The following is a 22342-nucleotide window of genomic DNA, read 5'->3' as shown; positions in this document are numbered from 1 at the left end:
TTTTTTATGCTTCAAGAGCATTCTGAATTTCCATGCAAGTCTAAGGGAATGCATAATCTGCTTGCAGCAGGTTAAATACAGGTCAAAAGGGGTCAACTGCAGGTCAAATACACCTATAAATTCTGAATAATCTCACAAGCATCTCAAACTGATGTCAAACCAATGCCATTGACAGAAGCCCAAACTCAGTCGACATAGGCCATCAAACTCAAGTGGGTCAACCCACTTTGAGAATACAATGCTCCTGTTATCGGAATGTTATAATATTTTATCCACAGAAGTGATTGATGTACCTGTTCTTGAAAAATTTTTGCTAATGCAGCGCAGTCTGTAGACTTTATAAACTTGACCACATCAGTTACTGTCCACTCCAAAGGATTACTCTCCAGTATTAAACATTCCTCCTCCTCCTCCTCCTCCTGCTTCTTCTCCTGTGTGGACAAAGAGCAACATATCATGGAAATTACTGTTTTGAAAATATTTATTTCTTCCTTGTTGCCTTAAAACCCAGAAAAATTAAACAAACTGTGCTTTTGTTGTGTCTTGCCATACTTAAAAAAAAGTACAACCAAAAATGGCTTGGTCTCCAAGTAGTTCAATATCATTTAGCTATACATGTTTATGGCCAAATGTAACAGGTTAGACGTCAAGAAACTGACTTTCTACATTGTGTGAGGAATACTTGGATCATTCCTACAATCTTTACAATATTTGATTATACACGTTTATAGACAAATCCAACAGCTATGATGTCTAACATTTGAGCTCTATTTCTGCGGTACAAATAAAAACTGAGAATGTGTTTACATTTTTTAAAAGATTTGGTTACACATAGTTTTAGCCAAATCTATCAGATTATCTGTAAAGCAATTTAGCTGTATTTCTGAATTGTGCTGGGAAAACTAAAAGCAGTCTTACAATCTAAGCACAAATATCAATAAGTTGTAAGGCAATTTTTCTTTATGCCTGTACAATATCTAAATGGATTTGGAACTTGCAATGGGGGAGCTTTGCCATGTACACATGACTTGAAAATAAGGTCTAAAATGGGCTAATCTGGTCTGCATATGTTAATTTCCAGAAACATCTCCAAAAATATTTCTACTCACTCTTGAGTTCTTCACTTATTAAATTGCTGTGCCAATAAAGCCATAACACATATCCCTACTAAATTGTAGCATATACTAAAAGAAATCATTCTTACTTTCTTCACATTTGCAGCCTTGTCTTCTTCAGTGTAAGACAGGGAACGTGTTTTCCTAACTCTTCTGGCTCTCTCTACCAATGGTGGCCTTTCATACCCAACGCTCTTCCTAAGAGTTACAGCTCTTCGTGGACGTACAGAGGGAACTTCAACAGAAGAAGTATCTGTGTGATCGTCACGTAATTCAGAACTTGTTTCCTCACTTCCCGTTTCATCTTCTACTCCATCATCTTCAATACTCTCCTGTTAACATATTACATAGTTCATTATGAGTTAGAAAGAAAAACAATAGAGGACAGTACAGTTTAAAGTGTAAAGGACTTTATAATATTTAAAATCATTATTTCAATTAGGGGAGGCCTATCTGCCTATATTTTAAAAGTAAGATGTGTATATAGCAGCTGCCTATATGAACCTGATAAATATAACTGTTTATTGCAGCCTTTCTCGACTTGTTTAATATGGAGGAATCCTTGTAATATTGCTCTGATCTCAAGGAACCCCTGCTTAAAATGACTATTCTAAGAGGCAGAAATTGCTCATTGCTCAAGGAACCCCTAGCAGCCTCAGGACAAACCCTAGGGTTCTTAGCTGGGAAAGGCTAGCTTAATGATGGTTGAAATCATTCTAGAAAGAAATATTTCTTAAATTAGCAGTGATAGCAACATGGATTTGCATCGCAAAGCCTGGTAACTTCAGTAGGCTTATATGTAAGGGAAGTCAAGATATGTTTCTGTAAAATTTGTTTGGATGTACATATGACAGGGAGCAGATTAAAGTAAATAGTCTTGAAAATAAGGCTTTTAAAACCCAGTTTCTGTGTGTAGTTTCTCATTCTATGTCTGTTTGGGACAACCACATTTGTTCATTACATATGAAGACTCCTGCTCCCTGCTTAGTAGTCTACACAGTGGGGTTGATTTACTAAAGCAAATTGATGTTTCACTTTGTAAGAGAAATTGCATTTTCCAAGGGAAATTTCCCTATAGTTTTGTGCATTGAGTGAAGCTCTGCTGACTTCCATCCAATCACATGCAAGCAATACAATACTGTTTGGCATGTCTGGGCATTCTTCTTTTTTTTTTCTACTGAAATTTTATCTCAGCAGTTTTTCTCTATCAGCAATGCTGAAGGACTGTAATTACAAAAAGCAGTAGAGAATCCAAGTCAGGGAAAATCTCATATTTATTGCCCACCTATATATTGTCAGTGCAGTGTTTAATGAAGTGACCTTCTGAGTATGTCTGTACAATATGCAATCATGCATCCCTTGTGATAAAAATAATATCTTTCACTATAATTAGGTCATGGTTGGGTAGTCAGAACAAGTGTCCCTGTCTAATAATGCTAGAGAAAATATCTACCAATTTTTTCACACTGCATGACCTCCATTTAATTAAATGTGTTGATAAAGGTGTTAATTTATGGACAATTTAGGTGCATGGTGGTTATTTGAAAAATTGTCATTTGCCAGATAATTTGCCTGCTTAGTTCATAGTCTACACAGACTTGATACCTCCATATATACTAGCTGTTGAAAGCCAAACCACCTAATAATTTATAGGTAATAATAATTTTAGCTCTAACAGACTCTACTGCGATGGGCCCTGCACATGAGTTAGTCGAATTGTATTAGATATTATGGAGCATGCAACAAGAGCAGTAGAAATACCCAAAGGGTAGCAGAAAGAGCCCAAACTCTAAAGTAGTCATGAACAGAACAAAAACACTGTTACAGAGATACAGTATCTGCTTTATGGAGATACAAGAATCATCTACATCTAAATTTTAAAGATCACTTCTTGGATGGTGTTATTGTTTATGATAAAAAATGGTACTATGCAATCTACCAAAAAAATCTAATTACAGGTGTACCTTGGTTTACAAACGTCTCGGTTAACGTAAGTTTCAGTTTACGAATGAAAATACATTGAAAATAATATCTTGGTTTACAAATTTTTTACGAATTTGTTTCGCAATACGAAGTGCATGTCGGTGCTGATTTTTAAATGCAATTGCTCAGAGAATTAACTGTAACTTTCCCCAGAGTTAAAGTACGCTTTGTTTCTTTTAAGAAACTAAAAGGAAACACTGTTTCTTTTAATTTTGGGAAATAATATTTCAAAAAGTAAAAAAAAGGAAAGTGACAGCTGAATCTCTGAGCTATAGTGAAGAAAAAAAAAAAAGCAGTACTTACATTTACAAACCAGCACCATAATAAATAAAAAAAACAGTGTGGGGTCCCCCCTCCCATCCATACCAAGGCCTTCGGGTCTGGTATGGATTTTGAGGGTAACTCCCACACCAAAATTTAAAAAAAAACATACCAGACTCTTATCCGAGCATTCAGCCCGGCAGGTCAGGAAAGGGGGGGGGGGACACGTTTTTTCACACTACACTTTGTTTTTTGTGAATGAGTATCAAGACCATTTACCCCATACTCATTCACATAGGGGGGGTGCCGGGATCTGGGGGCCCCCTTGTTAAAGGGGGCTTCCAGATTCTGATAAGCCCCCTGCCCACAGACCCCTACAACCACCGGCCAGGGTTGTGGGGAAGAGGCCCTTGTTCCCATCAACTTGGGGACAAGGTGCTTTGGGGGGAGCTCCCCTTCCCCATGTTGAGGGCATAATGTGGTCTGGTATGGTTCAGGAGGGAGGGGGGCGCTCGCTTGTCCCCCCCTTTCCTGACCTGCCGGGCTGCATGCTTGGATAAGGGTCTGGTATGGATTTTGGGGGAGACCCCCACACATTTTTTTCTTTTCAATTTTGTCGTGGGAGTTCCCCTCAAAATCCATATCACACCCGAAGGGCTTGGTATGGATACGAGGGGGGACCTCACGCCGTTTATTTATTTTTTTAATTGCCGGAAATTCTTTTACATTCAACTGTTAGTGGGGACCCCGCTGACAGCTGAAACATTAACACATGGTTGTCACTACTAAAATACCACATAACTTGATAAGATAACTCATACGGTATTTTAGCAGCATTTACTTTTTTCTGACCTCAGGAATGGATTAATTGATTTTCAATGCATTCCTATGGGAAATGACGTTTCGGTTTACAAATTTTTTGCTATACGAAAATTCATAAACCGAGGTATGCCTGTACTCTAGAGAGCACAGTATATTAGAAAATTATAGCAGATACATTCAATTTATTTTTGGACCAAAAGTAACTCAGAATGCATGGTTTTATTCATAATTCATACCTCAGCTGACCCAACAGGACTGACATCAACTACAGAAGTGCGTCTCTTTTTCTGCACAAAAATTGATTTCCTTCTCTTTCTTCGCCTTACTGGTTTGGTTTGATTGTCATCTAAACTGGGTTGTCCGACTGGTAGTTTAGATATTTTTTTCCGTTTTCCATAATAATAAGCTAGGTAACAATAAAAAGGGTTTAAAGTGAGATGGATATAAAATAAATAACATGTAATTGATTAATACAGCTCATCTGGGATATAAAACACACCAATTAAATCTGGTTATGTGTGGTTACAGTTCTAATGACTGCATCATAATTTGTCCTGTTATCAGCCTTTTGTGGAGCAGTGAACATGTTATAAGGATGAGGGAGCAGAGTAAGACGGATAACCTCATCATTGTGCCCCTGCTTATTTATAATACAGTCAACAATAAAGGGATGTGGACCTCCCCAAACTATGCTGTTACTGCAGTGGAGGTGAACCTGGCTGTTCTGTTTGGTATGAGGGTCTTGATTACAAGACTGGCTGAAACAAAAGAACAAATCATTTGGCAGCATAAAAATTTATATTCCAGTTGTATTCCATTCCAATGTATTTAGCTGCTCTCCTGAAACTCTGTTTTCAAATTTAATACAATGTAAAAAAGGGTACTGATGGTATCTGAGCACTGTGCTACCTTTACAAAAAGAACAGATGCTAAAACAAATGCATAACACAGTTCATGATTCAAATATCAAGGGCAATATTTTAAAAAATATGCCATAAAATAAATTACATTGCAGTGCATAGGCTTGCAAAGATTATTTCCTTCAGCAAACACCCACTGACTACCACATTATTACATGGAAAAAAGTTAAAAACCAATTTACATTTTTAAATTAACAACTTCATATTTCATATTAGCGCACTACAAACGGTAGCTGCAGGTCACAAGGAGAACTAGTACTTTTTGTTAATGATCTTTTTCCTGGCATCAATTTATTTTGACTTGTACTTTTGAGAAAGCCAGATTAACAATTTGTAACAGCTTTAGGAGAGGGAAGAAAATGGGGAACAAAAACAGATGTGTTTCCCACAGTCACTTAACTTTTACCACTACCCCCTCCCTCCTAGATTGTAAGCTCGTAAGAGTAGGGCCCTCTTACCCCTCGTACGTTGTTTGTTATTGTTGTACTGTGCCATGTATTGTCCCCCCTATTGTACAGCGCTGAGCAAACCCTTTGGCGCTATATAAACTCGTAGTAATAATAATAATAATAATAATAATGGCAAAATGGACAGAAAATCTGACTGGTCACTATGGGCATTTTACTGGGTTTTTACTTTCTTCTATGAATGCTGCTGCCAGACTCATCCACCTTACTAACCATTCCATATCTGCCATCCCTCTCTGCCAATCCCTCCACTGGCTTCCCATTGCCCAAGGAATAAAATTCAAAACATTAACATTAACATATGAAACCATTTATAACTCTGCCCCAAATTACATCATCAATCTTGTCTCCAAATATCACCCAAACTGTACTCTCCACTCCTCCCAAGACCTCCTGCTCTCTAGCTTTCTTGTCTCCTCTTCCCATGCTCATCTCCAGGACTTCTCCAGAGCCTCCCCCATCCTTTGGAACTCTTTACCCCAATATATCCGACTGTCGCCTACTCTGCTCACTTTTAGGCGATCTCGGAAAACCTATTTATTCAGGGAAGCCTATCCTGCCTTCAGCTAATAACGGAAGCTTCTATTCTTCCTACCAGTCCATCCCCCACAGTTATTACCTTTTGTACCACCAGCTCCTACCTCTTAGATTGTAAGCTACAAGGAGCAGGGCCCTCTTGTATTGAACTGTATCATTGCTGTATTGTCTCCCTTTATTTTGTAAAGCGCTGAGCAAACTGTTGCTGCTATATAAATCCAACAATAATAATAATTCTGCAAATGTTATTCAAGTCAAAGCTTCTTGAAGCTGAACTATGACTTATAAAGAGAAGTAAACAAAGCTGTTACTTAACAGACCAACCAAACATAGTTACTAGAGATGAGCGAATCGAACCAGGCGAACCGGAATTCGATACGAATTTCAGGAAAAATTCGATTCGCGTCGAATCCGAATATTTGCCTACTTCGGGTGCGCGAATCGGATTTTTCCCGATCAGCCGGCAAAAGTGTCCCTGCAGAGAGCTCCGCTATTTCTGACATTTCTCTGACAGTTCCTTCACATGTACAGCGGTTGAAACATTGTATCTATTAGTTTCCATTTAGGATACAGATGTTTCAACCGCTGTACATGTGAAGAAGCTGTCAGAGAACTGTCAGAAATAGAGGAACTCTGCACATACACTTTTTGCCGGTTTGGAATTCTTATTTTCATCCTACTTCTTCTTCTTCTTCTTCATCCTCATCCTCATCCTCAGAAGAAGAAGAAGAGGATGAGGATGAGGAAGAAGAAGAAGAAGAAGTAGGATGAAAATAAGAAGAATTCCAAGCCGGCAAAAAGTGTATCTGCAGAGCTCCTCTATTCTGCAGATACACTTAGAGGAGCTCTGCAGATACACTTAGAGGAGCTCTGCAGATACACTTTTTGCCGGCTTGGAATTAATCTTATTTTCATCCTACTTCTTCTTCTTCTTCTTCATCCTCATCCTCATCCTCAGAAGAAGAAGAAGAAGAGGATGAGGATGAAGAAGAAGAAGAAGAAGAAGTATGATGAAAATAAGAATAATTCCAAGCCGGCAAAAAGTGTATCTGCAGAGCTCCTCTAAGTGTATCTGCAGAATAGAGGAGCTCTGCAGATACACTTTTTGCCGGCTTGGAATTATTCTTATTTTCATCCTACTTCTTCTTCTTCTTCCTCTTCATCCTCATCCTCATCCTCTTCTTCTTCTGAGGATGAGGATGAAGAAGAAGTAGGATGAAAATAAGAATAATTCCAAGCCGGCAAAAAGTGTATCTGCAGAGCTCCTCTATTCTGCAGATACACTTAGAGGAGCTCTGCAGATACACTTAGAGGAGCTCTGCAGATACACTTTTTGCCGGCTTGGAATTAATCTTATTTTCATCCTACTTCTTCTTCTTCATCCTCATCCTCATCCTCAGAAGAAGAGGATGAGGATGAAGAAGAAGAAGAAGAAGAAGAAGTAGGATGAAAATAAGAATAATTCCAAGCCGGCAAAAAGTGTATCTGCAGAGCTCCTCTATTCTGCAGATACACTTAGAGGAGCTCTGCAGATACACTTAAGAGGAGCTCTGCAGATACACTTTTTGCCGGTTTGGAATTCTTATTTTCATCCTACTTCTTCTTCTTCTTCTTCTTCTTCTTCATCCTCATCCTCAGAAGAAGAAGAAGAGGATGAGGATGAGGATGAAGAAGAAGAAGAAGAAGAAGAAGAAGAAGAAGAAGAAGAAGTAGGATGAAAATAAGAAGAATTCCAAGCCGGCAAAAAGTGTATCTGCAGAGCTCCTCTATTCTGCAGATACACTTAGAGGAGCTCTGCAGATACACTTAGAGGAGCTCTGCAGATACACTTTTTGCCGGTTTGGAATTCTTATTTTCATCCTACTTCTTCTTCTTCTTCTTCATCCTCATCCTCATCCTCAGAAGAAGAAGAAGAGGATGAGGATGAGGATGAAGAAGAAGAAGAAGAAGTAGGATGAAAATAAGAATTCCAAGCCGGCAAAAAGTGTATCTGCAGAGCTCCTCTATTCTGCAGATACACTTAGAGGAGCTCTGCAGATACACTTAGAGGAGCTCTGCAGATACACTTTTTGCCGGCTTGGAATTAATCTTATTTTCATCCTACTTCTTCTTCTTCTTCTTCATCCTCATCCTCATCCTCAGAAGAAGAAGAAGAGGATGAGGATGAAGAAGAAGAAGAAGTAGGATGAAAATAAGAATAATTCCAAGCCGGCAAAAAGTGTATCTGCAGAGCTCCTCTAAGTGTATCTGCAGAGCTCCGCTATTTCTGACAGTTCTGGGACACTCACTCCATACAGCGGTTGAAACATTGTATCTATTTGTTTCCATAAATGGATCCATTTATGGAAACAAATAGATACAATGTTTCAACCGCTGTATGGAGTGAATGTCCCAGAACTGTCAGAAATAGGCTATTTCTGACAGTTCTGTGACATTCACTCCATACAGCGGTTGAAACCGCTGTATGGAGTGAATGTCACAGAACTGTCAGAAATAGCCTATTTCTGACAGTTCTGGGACATTCACTCCATACAGCGGTTGAAACCGCTGTATGGAGTGAATGTCACAGAACTGTCAGAAATAAACAGAAACTGTCACAGAACTGTCCTTCTCATCCTTCTCCTTCTTCTCATCCTTCTTCTCATCCTTCTCCTTCTTCTCATCCTTCTCCTTCTTCTCATCCTTCTCCTTCTCCTTCTTCTCATCCTTCTCCTTCTTCTCATCCTTCTTCTTCTCATCCTTCTCCTTCTCATCCTTCTTCTCATCCTTCTCCTTCTCCTTCTTCTCATCCTTCTCCTTCTTCTCATCCTTCTCCTTCTTCTCATCCTTCTCCTTCTCCTTCTTCTCATCCTTCTCCTTCTTCTCATCCTTCTCCTTCTCCTTCTTCTCATCCTTCTCCTTCTCCTTCTTCTCATCCTTCTCCTTCTTCTCATCCTTCTTCTCATCCTTCTCCTTCTTCTCATCCTTCTCCTTCTTCTCATCCTTCTCCTTCTTCTCATCCTTCTTCTCATCCTTCTCCTTCTTCTCATCCTTCTCCTTCTTCTCATCCTTCTCCTTCTTCTCATCCTTCTCCTTCTCCTTCTTCTCATCCTTCTCCTTCTCCTTCTTCTCATCCTTCTCCTTCTCCATCTTCTCATCCTTCTCCTTCTCCATCTTCTCATCCTTCTCCTTCTCCTTCTTCTCATCCTTCTCCTTCTCCTTCTCCTTCTTCTCATCCTTCTCCTTCTTCTCATCCTTCTCCTTCTCCTTCTTCTCATCCTTCTCCTTCTTCTCATCCTTTTCCTTCTTCTCATCCTTCTCCTTCTCCTTCCTCATCTCCAAGGGCATTTAAATTTAAGGTACAGTGTTCTGCACTAATTTAAAGGCTCTCTGAAGCCTAGAAACCCTTTTTATAAGTTAACTTCGTAGCGAATTAATTCGCATCGAATCTAATTTCTTCCTGAAATTCGGCGAATCAGCCGAATCGAATTTTTGAATAATTCGCTCATCTCTAATAGTTACATATTTTTTGTTTATCCTTCTTTCATATGCCTGCATGAAATTCCTATTCAGAATGTATAAGCACTTTACAGTCTATTTACTGACACAGAACACACTTCTGCAATTTTTGCAATATGTATTATGCTCTCTAGGTTCATACACAGCTCAGTAATACATCTGAGTGTTCTTGACAGCAGATATAAAGTCTAGAGTTAGCAATTCAGCCTATATTTTTCTTTAATTCTTTATTTCCTTATGTCTACCTACTGTATATCTGTGGTGAATAATAGAATCACAGTAATACATGTTGGTAGTAAACAAAATAAAACTGGTAAAGACATATAAATAGGTACAAAGATACAGTTTTATGGAATGATTTTAGGTGTGAACCTCTAAATGTAATGGTAGTTGCACCAATACAGTGGTGATCGTTGTATAAGTGTACAAGGAACTGCTGAAAGGCTACTTTCCATTGACCGTAACATTAAAAACAGTGGAAACAACAAAGCATGCAGTAACCAATGAAAGCATGATGCAATGGGGAGAGGAATATGTTTGGGGAAAGGGGGGTATAAAGGACCTAATGGGATAAACTTGAGGGGGCCAAAGCCAACCACCACCACCAAGTATAGGGAAAGGGAAAGGAAAAGGGGGAGATCAGGTATAAGTGAAGAGAATAAAGGGGAATAGGTGAGAAGGAACAATAAAAAGGGTGGGAGGGCAGCAAAAGAGGTGTGAGCAGAACACCCTGCCATGGCCCTCAGTTTACACATTGCTGCAATACTCCTAAGAGTGATAGAATTGGATCCAGCAATATCAAACTTTGATGAATTCCTCTGATTTATCCCTAAGGCTGGAAGAGTAAGGTTTTCTACTGACATAATATCATTCACATCGGTGAAACACTGACACAAAGTAAGAAAGTTCGTTTGCAACCACTTACTGGGAATACAAGCTTTTACTGCATTTAGTGACCCAAAACAAGAGTTCCTGCACCAAATACTCCTATAGAGGAGGAAGAAGCTAGGACACTTCTAGAAACTCCTTCTAAGAAGTGGACCATGGCCATGTTTTGTTGCAGGAAAGAAGGATGAGCGGTCTGTGGGTGGCAGATGAAGAGGCCACATAAGACTGAGCATGAAGTAAATTGCAGTACAATGATAGGCTTTAAACTACGGAGAGATGAAGGTGGATTTGGTGTGGGTACACACTGAAGGTCTTTAGCTACTATTGTACTGTGTTGGGCTTCTGGTGTGCCCCTACTTTTTTAACCACTTGCTGCCCAGGGCAATTTTGACATTTGCATTTTTTTGTTAGAAAATTACTTAGAATCCCAAAACATTTTATACCTACTTTCGTGTCTCGGTTCACGTGATAGTGTCACCTCCATTGAACCTCATAGCAGACATCATCATGGGGAGTGGTCAGCTGGACCCAGAAGTGGGTTGTTGCCGAGCACGAGCAAAGGATCGGATGCTTTTACGGCAGTAATATATAAGAATGCTTATTTTGTATTTTTACTCTGTGAGTATTTTTAATCCGTTTTAAATAAATTGGAGGATTTTATTTACTATACTATGAGAGTGTTTTCTACCCATCTGTATATTTTGGGAACATCTTTTGGATGAGGTGTGATGGGGGGATTCCTTTGGAGATCCAGGGATATTCCGGCCTATATGACATTAGGAGAGTGTTTGACCATCCACTTATTGGTGGTCATACTATTTGGTAAGGTGGATCTACATACACTACGTAGTGTGAAGTTTTGTTGAAGTTTTCTTGTTTTTCCGACTGGTGGAGTGTTCATTTGGAAGGATTCCTTTCTTTCAGCTCAAGAACAACACTGATATATGCAGTTTCGGTTGGGGACTCTTCACATAACTTTTTGGGGGGATTTTTGTGTCTGATGGACTTTTTATATGTGTTTATGGGGATCAATACACTTACTTTATAGTTTGTTGATGTTTGCACATACTAAATTTATACATAGTATTTCTAATTGGTAATTTATAGTGATGCACGTTTTTTTTTCAATTAATATCCAGCTCTTCGAGAAGGGCACTTTTCATCCTGGTAGCTAAGGTGTCAAAGCTTGGCCAAGATGGAAAGGAATTTAATCAAGCTCACGTCTTCTTCACATGGTCTGACAGGTCCAATGATTTTTGTCATTGGAACAGGCTTGGAAAAATATATAAGTGACAATGTATGCCACTGAGATGTAGTGGAGAGGTCCGTCATTTCTGCATGCTAGGTGGGAAAGTGGGCACTGCCTTTGAATGTGTGTTAATTAAGTGATATGGGTATTCCAAGTCATTTTCATACTAGCTGCGCTCAAGTGAGAGGGAGGGAAAGAATACAAGGCCTACCAATAGATCACTTAGCTGGGATAGAGTGGGTGACATGTTGCTGCTAGGAATGGTTGCCTAATGGGAAATTGGGATCTCTGCCTTGGGTCTCAGTTTCATGTGTACTCTGGGTGCCACTGGGCACTGAATGGAGAATTGCTGTGGAAACAAGTATCAGTCCACAGCTAGTTCTGAATGAGACACAGTAAGTCCTTTTGCCTTTCTCTTGTTAGCCATCTCTGTTTGAAAGTAAATGCAAAAGTTTCAGTATTCTTGGTGCTCAGAAAGGGCACGTTTGCACTGCCATGCTGTAACTATGCCCACAGCCTGTTTTTTTAGCTTAACTGTAATAATAAATGGCAGGGTTTTTTTGCATACCAGGCAAGTAAAATGGTTAGCATGCTTGTTTTTTTTTACATTAGCCCCAGAAGTATATGTATGCTAATGTAAAAAGATTTTTTTGGCTATACTACTCTTATGGATCACAGTAGTACTGAAGTTGCAGAGCTGGTCCAGGCTCTGGAAAGACCCTGACCATCGATGCTGTATCCACCTAGGTGAGCATTTTTTTTTTTACAAAGCCATACTTCTCTTTTACTTTTAGTTTTAAAAATTACCAACTTTTCAGTATTATTAAGGGAAGCAGAGCATAGAACAAAGGACAGGATCCATAGCAACCCAACCAATTCATCCCTATATTAAAAAATCTTTTACTGGCCTGACTCCAGTAAAGTGAGAGATGATTGGCTGCAGTGTGGTAGTACCCTTAGCATTAACTACTTAGCTGCCTGCACTGTTTATTGAAAAAGCCCATTATGTTGCCTAACCTGTGTCTAGGCCACACCACTAATCCTACCCAACTGTATGGCAGGAACTACAGATATAGCTAATGAAAGCTGGTATGTCCCCAGAATGACAATGATATTACTCAGCAAGTATTTTCAATGAAAACAAGATTTAGCTAGTTATCCAGTGTCAATAAAAAAGAAATAGTTTCCCGTGACTGTAATTGTTTGTCGTGTTATTTGCACCTGTTATACAGCTGGGAATGATAAATTGATTCTAAACAGTAATCCAAGAATAAACACCCCTCTTTACATTAGAATTCACTGCACTGTGTGACTCCCTATACATTCCGTTGTACTCACTGTATTTGGTTTTTGTGTGTATGGAGCAGTTTTCAGGGCACACATCAGCGACCAGCAATGAACTAAACAAATTGGGACAACATTCCAGTTTTGCACAGACTTTCCTGCAGAAATCTGACACTTGGTCTGATGTGCGGACGATCTTCACAGTTGCTCTGTAGGTTTTCCCTTTGTATCTGCAGATGAAAACAGACATGAAATGCTAAGCATAGATTCTCTACAATCACACCTGCATGCAGTTCTCTCGAGACTCATTTTCACGTGGCGGTATTTCCCATAATTGCCAGTTCTATTTCAGATCCCTAGGCAGCTTTACAGAGATTACATATGGCAACACAATTGATAAGAAAAGGAACTGGTTCTGTAACTCTAGGGCCATTTTCTTTGATTATATTACTTGATTACAATATATCACTTACAAATCAGCAATCACATCTTGGTGATTAACAGCATGAATGCTGCACCTGCAAACCATAGTTCTTCGTTTAACAAGGGTTTGATGAATGATACAAACTGGTTGTAAAAACTATCCTGCAAATGCAAGTTTATCCAGCTAGGCAGCTTTAGAAGCAATGGCATTGTGCAAACTACAGTAACCTATAGTAACCAAATCATTACGTATGGGCAAGTTAACCCCTTCATGCCAACCACTTCTCAGCCCTTTAAGAGTTCTAAAAGCCAGGGGGTGGGCATTCAGGTCATGTGACTGCTGCATTTGGCTGTCACGGCGGTCGCATGATTGAAAAGCTCCCAATCGCAAGTATGCATTGGGAGCTTACCAGTCCCCACCGGCTACTGTGCTGGTAACATTCAGGGAGCACACTCTCAGCATGGTAAGTTGTTTTAACAGAGCCGTATACATGTGGCTGCTCGGCGTTAATGCCCACCCACCGAGCAGCCGAATATATGCATACGGTCAGCGTGAAGACACATTAAAGAAAACAAAGTGGTTGTAAACACTTACATATACCCAATGAAGTGATTGGCCTTAGGTAATACATTGAGATTAAACAAATCCTCCTATATAGGTTGTACTTGTTTATCTGCAGTCTTCTCTTCTCTACATCCTATCAATGTGGAGAATTTATAAAGCTTGTGTGAGAATTCAGAAAAAAGGGGGTGGAGAACTGAACTCACATACTGCAGAGCTCAGTGAGGAGATCTCTGAGAGCAGATTGAAGGGAAGAGACACACCCCCCTCCATACAGCTCAAAGAAACAGAGCTGAGGCTGTCAATCTGCTGGAGGTCCCTCCACTGTCACCATTTTTCTCTTGCTGTCAGGATAACTTGTCAGAAGTTGTTCATGCTGATAGCACAGGAATGAGGCAGCAGAGAGACATGACACTTAGTGCTCTTAATTGAGACAAGTACACCTATAGAGAGATGCTTTGTTCATGTTTCATGTCTGAGGTTTACAACCACATTAATCTAATTGATTGCACGTTACATATAAAGGAGTTTATTTACTAAAGACACATAAGCTGCTCCATCTACAAGGGAAGCTGAACTTTGCAAGAGAATTTGCCCCAGAATTTAGTGGCTGTCTTTACAGGTAGGTACAATGCAGGGTTATTTTTCTTTGCACTGGTTAATTCTGTCATTTTGTGACCGTAATCCAGGGCATTTTATAGGAGACAATTCAGGAAACCAGTCACATAGATGGTCTGTGTGACTGGTATATTAGGTAAGTATTACACTTTATTCCTCACCCCCTAAAGTTAATGAGCGTTTAACCTTGGCATTGTTATAAGCACAACATAGCATGTACCCATCAGAGTGTCCCTTAACATAACATGTGCCCATCAGCATGTCCATTATTTTATGTTAAGGGGCACTCTGATGAGCACATTTTATGTTAAGGGGCACTGTGATGGGCACATTTTATGTTAAGGGGCACTCTGATGGGCACATTTTATGTTAAGGGGCACTCTGATGAGAACATTTTATGTTAAGGGGCACTCTGATGGGCACATTTTATGTTGAAGGGCACTCTGATGAGCACATTTTATGTTGAAGGGCACTCTGATGAGCACATTTTATGTTAAGGGGCACGCTGATGGGCACATTTTATGTTAAGGGGCACTCTGATGAGAACATTTTATGTTGAAGGGCACTCTGATGAGCACATTTTATGTTAAGGGGCATGCTCATGGGCACATTTTATGTTAAGGGGCACTCTGATGGGCCCATTTTATGTTAAGGGGGCACAAATGAGCACATACTGTAGAAAGGGGCACCCTGATGGGCACATGTGTAGGAAAGGGGCACTCTGATGGGGAAATATGATAGGAAGAAGTACTTTGAGTGTAAGGGGGCACTCTGATGGGAATACCTGATGTAAGGTGGCAATGTGATGGGGATACCTGATGTAAAGGGGCACTCTGATGGGGGCAACTGATGTTAAAGAGCACTCTGATGGGCACACCTGATGTGATGGGAATACATGATGTAAAGTTGCACTCTGATGGCGACACCTAATGTAAAGGGGCACGCTGATGGGCACACCCTATTCGGCCCTCAGCCAGAAGAAAATTTTAGTGATCAGACCTCCTTGAATTTTAATTCAATACCCCTGGTATACAGTATGTATCTGTTTTGCCAATGTGCATTATATATCTATGAATAAAACATACACAGATATACATAGCTAAATAGTTATAGATCAAGAAAGAGAGTTGATTAATTAAAGAGGTAGATCATTTTTATTAGCTTAGTGAATATGGCGAACCTATGTTCATAATGAATACCTAATCAAATGTAAGGGAAAATACAAAACAGAACACAATTTCAGGTTATATAGCACCAACAGTTTGTGCAGCAATTATTTACTAAACACATTCCCTTAACTAAGTGACCATCCCCTTTGCATACATAACATTCTCTGCTCCTTCTATACATAACTCCAATGAGAAGTTCTAAAAATTTAGATTATGTAATAGTCAATTTTAAACACATTGTATGCATAACTTCATATTTGTCTTTTCAAAAATAACTAACAGAAACATAAAAAAGTTACTAAATATAACATAGTTTCCTTTACATGAAACTGATTTCATTACAAACTGAATGTTGCCACTCCTTTTACCTGTTGCCAATTCCTGTTTTTCTTAAGAATATTAAGTGAGCTGCATTTTTAGCTGAAAATGGTCACTTCAAGGCTTAGTAAATGATCTCTTCAGGGTTGCTAGGAGATTAGAATTTATTCCATTAACCCTACCCAGATGATAAGCTCCTTATAGTATGCAATGTGGCTCGGTAAAATGATTTCAAATCTATTTAATATAGATATAGAGTCTATAGTAAAGGACTCTACAAAGATGAAATTGGAATGAAATCACACATTTCGCATTACTGTAAAAATGTTTGCTCATCCCGGTATTAACAATCTGAAGTTGTACAGGTCGGTCTTTAAACACTCATCGTAGAAAACCTGACCGTCATATAGCTTTATAAATCACTGTTTTTGCACTGAATATGAACCCAGCTAAGCTATTTTGCTTAGGCGTATTTATAAAGTGTTGTGTGATGTTTCTGCCCCTACTCCAACACCTCCAGTGAGTTGTTAGGTTATAATAGCACCTTATGACAAAAAGAAAACATTTTAGAAAACACATAAGGTAAGCTTCCAGCATACTGTGGCTCCACATGTTGTATATGATTTTTATAATACTTTATAATATTGTACGTTGCAAACAGACTTTAAATGATAACAAATTAACCACTTGACCTCCGGAGGGTTTACCCCCCCCCCTTCTTGATCAGGCCATGTTTTGTGATACGGCGCTGAATTACTTTAACTGACAATTGCACGATCATGCAACACTGTACATAAAATACATGTATGTAATTTTTTTCCCCACAAATAAAGGTGGCATTTGATCACCTCTGCATTTTTTACTTTTTGCATTATAAACAAAAAAGACTGACAATTTTGGAAAAAAAAACATTTTTTATTTTCTGCTATAAAACATATGCAAAAAAAATGTAAAAATCTGATTTCTTTATAAATTTAGGCCATAATGTATTCTGCTATATAATTTTGGTTGCAAAAATCTCCGTAAGCATATATTGATTAGTTTGCGCAAAAGTTATAACATCTACAAACTATGGAACATATACTGTAATTTTTTTTAAATGTTTAATGCTAGTAATGGCATCAATCAGCAACTTATAGGGGGACTGCGATATTGCGGTGGGCTTTTTTACACTATCTGACACTTTGTGGGAACATTAATAAAGTGTCCAGTGTTAAAAATAGGCACTGACACTGTACTAATGACACTGGCTGGGAAGGGGTTAAACATATAGGGTGATCAAAGGGTAAACTTTGTGCCTAGCTATGTGCTTGGTGTACACTAGGTGGTGTTTTTACTAAAAGAAGTGAGGGATTGTGTTCCCAGCTTTTCAGGGACAAAGAGTCCTTCACTACCGCCCTCCCCGTCAGAACAGAGCTCTGCCTTGTTTACATATGCAGAACTCTGTTCTGTGTCCTGCCCAACGATTGGCGAATGCCGGCGCACATCTGTTCCGTGCACTCGCAGATCAGCTTCTGCTGTGAGTGTTCACAGCAGAAGCAATCCACCGGCAGCGCACACATGCTCCCCTATGGTGGAAGTGCAAAATCATGTTTATATATGTGATTTTGCACAGGAGGGTCACCCAGTAGCAGTGATACTGCTATAGGGCAGACCTTAAGTTGTTAAGATAAATACATAAAAATATAGTTTGTGTGCAGTAGCTATAACAATTAAGAATTAAATAGGAAATCCGTTTTTGAATTGTCTGAGATATCTAGTGGTTCTATTTTTCAAAGACCTTTCATTTGCCCCTCATGGATTAAGACATAGGGGTTGAGTTACTAAAGGCAAATGACTGTGCACTTTGCAAGTGCAGTTGCACTCATTTTCTCCAGAGCATTGTGAATGTAATGAAGCTTTACTTTGTAAAAAGTACCCAATCGGGTGCAAAGAAAATGTAAAAAAAAAAAAACAGCATTTTTGCTTGCACATGGTTGGGTGATGGAGATCAGCAGAGCTTTACCACATTCACTAATCTCTGGGACACATGAGTGCAATTGCACTTGCAAAGTACAGAGTCTATTTGTCTTTAGTAAATCAACCACAAGGCATATGAGCAGCTGGTAGACTGTGAATATGGCTATGGGTTTTTCTTCTTTTGAATAAAAATTACTTAAAAGTTAACAAGTAATGTTATGTATTAATTATTCAGAAGATCGATATAAGAAAGCATGAAGGGATAGCAGAACCAAATGTGGGAAAGGTTTATGTATGAGAAGGGGCAAAAGGCTTAACACTTTGTTTAGTGGAGGGCAAGGAAGATACAGGTCAAGCCCTGCTTTGTTCCTAATGCAGCTACTATAAACCTTTTTCTATGCAGCTATAGCGGAGGTTGTGTGCACAGTTTTCCCCAACACATATTTATACAATTTTCATGTTAGTTTTATATTCTGTTTTACTACATGAAAATGCACCTGTGTTATTTGTATCCTTTAATTATGCATGGAGTGTACATTAACACAGAACTGTGGGAAAACAGCTATAGACACATGTAAAATATAAAATACATGTAAAGGGTATTTGAAATTCTGTTCAGCCTCTCCTGAGATTCGCAAAATCTTGACACTTTGCACAGCCACGCAGCTAATATTGATAATTCCTGGCTCAGCTTTGCAGCTTTCAGTGATACCGCAACACCTCAGGCTTTCTAACACTGAACAACAAATCAGCATAGCATCATTACCACTTTCCAATAAGCAGGCAGATGACAAAGAATGTTATCCAGCTGGCCCAGGCAATAGCAGACTGATCTTATGGTGGTTGGGAATTACAAGAGCAGCTGAACAGAGCTATACATCCTTTAGTAGCTAGAGCAGCTTCACAAGTCTGTATTAATAAATTCCAGTAATGTCACAAAATGCATCAATCATATAATTGTTCAAAAAAGCTGCACTTCCTCAGTTTCCTCTCTTCCTGCGATCAGTGTGATTGCACATTACAACTTTGTAGCAAGTCACAGGCTAAGAGGCTGATATTTGTTAGACACTGGTTGAAATAGATGGACTGGTATTTTTTTCAAGTAACTATGCAGTTTTGTGAAAGACCTGCAAAACCATCAGGATTTAATTGCTAGTATCATCTCTGAGCCAGCATCTCAGGCCAGAAAGGTGCTGGACCTGTTTGATGCCTAAACAAAATTGTTTTCTGTCATTCTCATGAGAAAAGCTCATACTGTAAATGCATAGTCCAATGTGATATTCTATGAGAGGTAATACATTACCTGTAAGGCCCATTTACCCAGTGTGTTGTGGCACCAGATGCACATTTTTTGTAATTCCTTTATTTATACATTTTTTTGCACAATAGCCAAAAAACGTACAATATGAAGTACACAACAGCTACATAGCAAATGGCAGTATACGGGTCAAACATAAGCAATAATCAGGCAAACAAGCAGCAGTGTGGTAGAAACTGAGATAGGTAATAGCAAAATAAAATCAGGTGCATGGTACTGTATGGCCCCGACCAGCTGATATGGCAACGGTCCAAATACAGGTAACCAACAACATGGGCCACACGGACAACCGGCCATCCAAAGATCTCAGACATGTGGAATAGAGATGCCACCAGGGATCTCAGGCAACCAACTGAGAAAACTATTTCAGTAAAGAATTCCCCGTTAATTGGGAAATCACAAAAAAAAAAACTATGCTTACACAGGGGAATCACGAAAAAAAGGGAAAGAATATGGCAGAATGGGAAGAGAAAAAGGGCAAGAGAAAAAAGGGCAGATGAAATTGGGGAAGAAAACTAGAAAGAAAGGGGATAAGGAAGAGAAGCGGGAACAAGGAAGGGCCGGACAAGAAAAGACCAAGAAAAATAAGGCAGAAAAGGTAGCAGAGGAGAGCAAATCAGCCCTCCCATCCTGGGGCCCTGAACAGCAAACAAACCAAGACAAGTCAGATATTAGGCTCCTTCAAACTGGCTCAGAGGGCACCTGAAGATAAGAATCAGTATCGAGAAAATATTGCCATGACCTCCAAGTGTCTTGAAAAACTTCCCCTCGGTCATACAGAGAAGCTGTAGGGTCCTCCATGTCTTGCAGCTCATTAACTTTAGAAAACCAAAAGGTACCTCGTAGGTGGGTGTACAGATCTCCAGCACAAAGGAATACAAGCCTTGGCACCAGATGCACATTTTATCTGTGGTATCAGATTTAATGTGTGTTGTTTGAAGAACACATGGGCTGCTGAGGCTCTGTAACACTTTTGAACTGGACACGCACTTGTCTTGGTAAAATATATCTGATGACAGGTCCACTTTAACTACCTCAATACTGCCGTACATACATATACGTTGTGGTATTGAAGTGGTTATACCAGGATAATGGTTGAGGCTACAACCATGATCCTGGTATAGTTTTTCATAGGAGGCAATGTAAAAGCAATCCTAGTGGCCATACAGTCACTGGATTACTTTTACAGTTTTTTCAAAAAAATTAACGTTTGAAAAACGACTGAGCAAATACTGTGTGACATAAGACATTTGCAACACCCACTCTTTTTTTTTTGGTAGGGCCTCTGCTTAAAAAAATATAAAGTTTGGGGTTCTAAATCACTTTCTAGCAAAAAATGCAGATATTTTTATGCATGACAAATGTCAGTATTGGCCCAGGAGGAAAGTTGTTAAAACAGTTCACATATGTGTATTTTATCTGTGTTTAGCTACTTCCATATATTTAAATCACTAAATTCTCTTAGATTTTCAAGGTATATTATCTGTTAAAACAATGTTTAATCCATTCGCAATAAACAGAATGTAGAACACTACATAATACTGTAAATCTGTCATCATTCCTGCACATTAAAACGTTTCCTATAAAAAGGTAAAATTAATTAACTGAGCCATTTTCAATAAGTGCATCATAAAATGTAGTTCTGGCAATGTTTCAAAAGGTCTCAACAAGAATAGTTAAGTCATGACAACTGTAAAACGATATTGCAAGCAAAGGATCACAGATGAGTAAATCACAGATAAGATACTTAAATCCTATTAAAGGATATGGCCTAGAAACACCTATTAAGAAATAGCATTATTAGCAGTAATCAGAAGTGTTTCATTAAGAATAGGTCATGGCAAATTAGTTTAATTAGCTTCCCTGACAAATCTTAATATCACCCATATGGGATTGAGAGGCATAGGTTATTTACAAAATCCTGCGGTGGCAAACATAAAACTATAATGACTGTACATGGAAGCAAATAATAATAAAATGCTTCAGAGGTTTGGCAAAGAAGAGAGTCTGGTCAACTTTCTAAAATAGTTCTTTCTGCACAGACATACTGATTACAATTAACTGGGACAGCTGGAGTTCCAGCCTGTACCTATCCAATTTGCATACCATTTGAACATTAAAACTCCAGGCAAGTGGCTACATGTACAGTTAAAAATACATAAAAATACATCAAGGTGTACTGTTTTACCGATCAAAGGTTTAGTCCTGTGCAGCCAGGTTTGTGATCCAAGAACCTATGCCAGATAGCATAGCCAGTCGGGAAGCAGCTTACAGTTTGGTAGAATACCCCCAGCCTGTTGATTATGCATTGAAGCAGTAGGAACACACTGATGAGTCATCCTTCTGCTCCCTCTGCTCTATTCTCCTGTCAGCATGTTTACTGCCATCATATTGTTATTAGATTGTTTCTAGCTCATGTCCTGCTCTTCCCTGTCTAAGCATTGCTACAGAGGGATTTCAGTATGGGGATATATAGAGACATATTTGGGTACTTGCACCGGTAGCATTAAAAAAAACCCAAAGTGGTTCTAAACGTTGAAGGCTTTTTTTATCTTCATGCATTCTATGTATGAAGGTAAAAAATATTCTTCAAGCAGCGCCCCCACCCCCCTTTATACATGTCTGGGCCCAATCTCGATCCAGCGATGTGTATGAGAGCAGAGGCTCTCTAGGCTCTCTCTCTTCTGACTGGCTCAAACACAGCATCAGGACCCAATGTCAATCAGCCAGTGAGGAGGGGGCAGGGGTAAGGGCGGGGTGGGGTGGTACCAAGCCACACTCTAAAATGTGTCTTATGTACACACAGAGTGCCCCCATAGCAAGCGGCTTATACATGTTATACTTAAATGCTCTGTGTAATGGTTTTGCACAAAGCAGCCCCAATCCTTCTTTTCTCGGGTTCCCAACTGACACTCCTGGCTCCTTCCCCCTGCTGAATGCCCACCATAGCA

The 22342-nt window shown here is 39.3% G+C and overlaps 1 protein-coding gene across 3 annotated transcripts in view; it reads right to left on the bottom strand.

Moving 5' to 3' along the window:
- LOC149462367 (scm-like with four MBT domains protein 2) overlaps nt 1-22342 on the bottom strand; it is a 245553-nt gene that overhangs the window by 6052 nt on the left and 217159 nt on the right. For all 3 annotated transcript variants that reach the window (XM_089676863.1, XM_089676862.1, XM_089676865.1), the window contains 4 exons: nt 13079-13254; nt 4418-4587; nt 1205-1447; nt 294-431 (listed from right to left, as the gene is read on the bottom strand). In XM_089676863.1, the coding sequence (XP_089532989.1) occupies nt 294-431; nt 1205-1447; nt 4418-4587; nt 13079-13254 (727 nt within the window). The remainder of the gene's footprint in view (nt 1-293; nt 432-1204; nt 1448-4417; nt 4588-13078; nt 13255-22342) is intronic.

This window comes from Staurois parvus, unplaced genomic scaffold, assembly GCF_062004578.1.
Source record: "Staurois parvus isolate SC_StPar_1 unplaced genomic scaffold, SC_StPar_1.0 ptg000175l, whole genome shotgun sequence".
Lineage (NCBI taxonomy): Eukaryota > Metazoa > Chordata > Amphibia > Anura > Ranidae > Staurois > Staurois parvus.
This window is presented reverse-complemented; position numbering and strand designations above follow the sequence as displayed.